Raw genomic sequence first — 3,344 nt, 5'->3', positions numbered from 1 at the left:
CACCTGCTGCGCAGCCTGCAGCAGCTCCATGCGCTCCCGCAGAATCTGTGCGTCGCGCTCGCGCAGCTCGCTCATGACCTGGCGCTTCCACTGCTCCACCGCCACCCTGAGCTGCTCGCGCTCCTCCTCGGACAGCAACTGCGCCACCTTGGCCCCCGCCTCCTGCTGCACCGCGTCGAACAGCATGGCTTCCAGCTCCAGGATGCGCTGCGGACAGCCAGCCCAGCTCGTGGCAGCTCCGTCACCCCCCCAGAGTCGCCCGTCCAGCCCAGCGGGCCCGCGACGCCGGAGCCATCTCCTTCCCCAGGCTCAGGAGGCCGCGGGGACAGCCCAGAGCAGGGGCCTAAGGGAGGTGTGGGCACGGCTGCACGGCTGCCAGGCCCCGGGGAGGGCAGCTGAGCCCGCGAGGGCCATCTGGGGCGACCGCAGGGCCAGTTGGTGGCCACATTCTCCCCACCAAGGTGGCCGGTGATGCGAGCCCCACAGAGTGTAGTCAAACGCCAGGGCAGGGGCAGCGGGGCGTTGGGACAAGGGCCAGGAGGCAGCGGGCTCTGCGCGGGGACACGAGAGTTGGCCGTGCACAGACGGCGCGGTGGACCGAGCGAGGCCAGCCGAGACAGGCGGCCTGTCCGCGGGGCCCAGCGTCCCCTGCCCGAGCGCAGCCCATGCCCTCCCTGTCCGGGCCTGGGTGGGCCCCTGGCCCTGAGAGCCCGAAGCCACGAGGTTGGCAGCCCCGGAGCTCCTGCCTGGGGGTGGGCTTGGGGTCCTGATGGGACCCATGGAAAGGCCGGGGGCCCACAGGGCCCGCGAGGAGGTGGGGAGAAGGGGCCAGGATGGCCAGGCACGTGGGAGCCAGCCCTGCGCCCAAGTGGGGCTGAGCTTGGGCTGACTGGGCACTGGCTCTGTGGGGCGAGGCGTCCAGTGGGAGACACAGGGGTGCTGGCCTCTGCAGCGAGAGCCGTGGGGCCCAGTGATGCCGTGGTCGGCACGGCTCCCTCCTGCCCGAGGAGCAGCCCATCACGCTTAAGCAGACGCAGTCTGTCTTCTTGCGTCTAAGGACAAGGACGGACGTCCCTGAGTGGACAGGACGTCCAGCAGCAGGCACTGACCAAGCAAGCTGGCCGGTGCTGCACCTCTGGTGCGGCAGGGCCACCGGCACTGGGCGAGGTGTCCGCTCCTGGGGTGGCCATCCCGTTCTCCCCGCACCTGGTTCAGCACAGGGCATGGACCCCACGCCACACGGTGACAGTGGGACGCCAGCTCCCCTGGTTCCCGGGGACACTGTCCCGGCGCCCAGCGCTCCTGACGGTCAGCCAGGTCCGGGACTGCGGGGCCTCACCAAGGGCAAAGCCTGGTCTGTGGGTCACACTGGGGACCAGCGTCTGCTGCAGACCACGGGCAGATGGCAGGGAGGGTCGGGGAGGGGCCGGGGTGTGGGGGTGACGTGCCTCCACCGAGGAGCAACAGAGGCCCCAGCAGTGGCCCCTGGCCCCCACCACAACCCACCCCTACGCACTTGCCCACCGTGGGCGGGGCCATGTGGCGACAGTGTGGCCCTCCAGGCCCTTCCTGCACCCTGCCAGCGCTGCCCCCTGCACAGGTCACAGGCAGCCCAGTGCCCACAGGCTCAGGGCCAGTAAGGTGGGGAGACCCTGTCTGGCTCCCAGGAGAAGCCGCCCTGCGCCCAGGGGAGCCCGCCAGCTCCAGCAACTGTGGCAGCCAGCAGTGCCAGGACACCGGGAGGCCGCTAGGCTGTGTGCACACCGAGCCCGCGGCCCTCCCCGCCGCGCGAGCCCAGAGGCCATTCCGAAGCAGTCCTGGCACCACCCGGAATGGGGACACCCCTTCAGGGGCACTCGCCCCTCGCTGGGCGAGCCCCTGCGTCACAGAGCACAGGGCAGCTGGGCGGGCGCCTGGTCTCCACAAGCCCTGCCTTCCTCTCCGGACCTGGCCGCAGCGCCGTTCAGTGCGGTCAGGGCAGCTTGCTGCCCAGAGCGGCCTCTGGCTGAGGCCACCGGACCCGACATACCCCGGACTGCCCTCCCTGCTCCAGCGGCCACGGCCCCTCACCTTGTGAGCCTGGTCCAGCGAGTGCTTCCGGAAGTCCAGCTCCTCGTCCAGGTAGCCCTTCTGCTGGCTGAACAGCTCCTGAGACACAGGACGCCAGCGTCCGGCCTCGGGCGCCCACGGGGAGCCCCGCCCACGGCGAGCCCCGCCCACGGCGAGCCCCGCCCACGGCGAGCCCCGCCCACGGAGAGCCCCGCCCACGGAGAGCCCCGCCCACGGCGAGCCCCGCCCACGGAGAGCCCCGCCCCACCTTCTCGCTCTCGAGGTCCACCATCTTTCGCTGCAGTGCCGCCTCGGTCTCTTCGATCTGCTGGAGCCACTGGACACAAACAGACCAGGTGCCCTGGCCCTCAGCTGCCACGCGGACACGTGTGCCCGCCCGTGGTGGGGCGGGGTGGAGGGTGGGAGGAGGGAGGCCTCGGCCCGACGGGGGTCAGCGGGGCTGCGTCCAGAGGCCTCGTGCCCAGCCCGCGGCCGGTGTCCAGGAAGCGGGACCCTCACTTGGGCCAGGAGGCCCAAGCTGGGGGGGGAGGGGGCGCCTGAGCAGGAGGGGCGTGGAGCGTGCTCTGATGGTGACCCTGAGCCCCAGTTCCCGGGAAGGCCCTGCCAGGTTGCCGGTCATGGGCCGACAGCTGGCTGGGGCAGGGGCAGCGGCGGCTCGGGTGGGTGTGGTGGACACTGGCACGTGGGACAGAGCGCAACGCCCCCTGGACTCAGGACGCCAAGGCCGTCGACGGGGTCAGTCACTTGTGAGCGCCACAGGTGTGTCTGAACCGAGCTCGCGCCAGACCGCCAAGATGGGGTGGACGGAACCGGCCCCGGGCCCACGCCCCCTGCTCTCAGCCCAGCCGGGGGAGCCGGAGCACCAGGTACGTCTGGTACCTTCTCAGCCAAGGTCAGGACCGTCCGGGCTTGTATGATGACCACCTGCTCCTCGTTGGTCAGATTCTGCAACCAAGGCAGGGCACCCCGCGTCCGGCGGAGTCCGGGCAGCAGGTGGGGGGGGGTGCTGAAGGGCGCGGGGCTGTGGGGATGGGAGGCTGGGGGAGGGGCTGAGGGGGCCCCGGGCGTGGGGCTCCCTGTGCCTGACCACGTGTGCTGTGGCCCAGCTGCCAGGGTGTGGGCAGCTGCACACCGCGGCCCCAGCTGTGGGGGAGAGCAGGGGCGGGGCGGGCAGGGGGTGCGGGGCGTGCACGAGCCAGGAGAGCCACCTACACTTACGGCGTTATCCCCCAGGATGTCCAGCTTCTTCATCAGCTCGGAGACCAGGATGTCCT

The 3,344-nt window shown here is 71.5% G+C and overlaps 1 protein-coding gene across 1 annotated transcript in view; it reads right to left on the bottom strand.

Annotated features, from left to right (window-relative positions):
- The window catches only part of LOC101633682 (janus kinase and microtubule-interacting protein 3-like), a 16,322-nt gene that overhangs the window by 768 nt on the left and 12,210 nt on the right, over nt 1–3,344 (bottom strand). The window contains exons 7-11 of the mRNA XM_012734813.1: nt 3,289–3,342; nt 2,950–3,015; nt 2,318–2,386; nt 2,071–2,148; nt 4–207 (exon numbers count right to left, since the gene is read on the bottom strand). Of these exons, the coding sequence (XP_012590267.1) occupies nt 4–207; nt 2,071–2,148; nt 2,318–2,386; nt 2,950–3,015; nt 3,289–3,342 (471 nt within the window). The remainder of the gene's footprint in view (nt 1–3; nt 208–2,070; nt 2,149–2,317; nt 2,387–2,949; nt 3,016–3,288; nt 3,343–3,344) is intronic.

This window comes from Condylura cristata, unplaced genomic scaffold, assembly GCF_000260355.1.
Source record: "Condylura cristata isolate star-nosed mole 26May11 unplaced genomic scaffold, ConCri1.0 scaffold00074, whole genome shotgun sequence".
Classification (NCBI taxonomy): domain Eukaryota; kingdom Metazoa; phylum Chordata; class Mammalia; order Eulipotyphla; family Talpidae; genus Condylura; species Condylura cristata.
The sequence above is the reverse complement of the archived record's forward strand: the minus strand, read 5'-3'. Positions and strand labels throughout refer to the sequence as shown.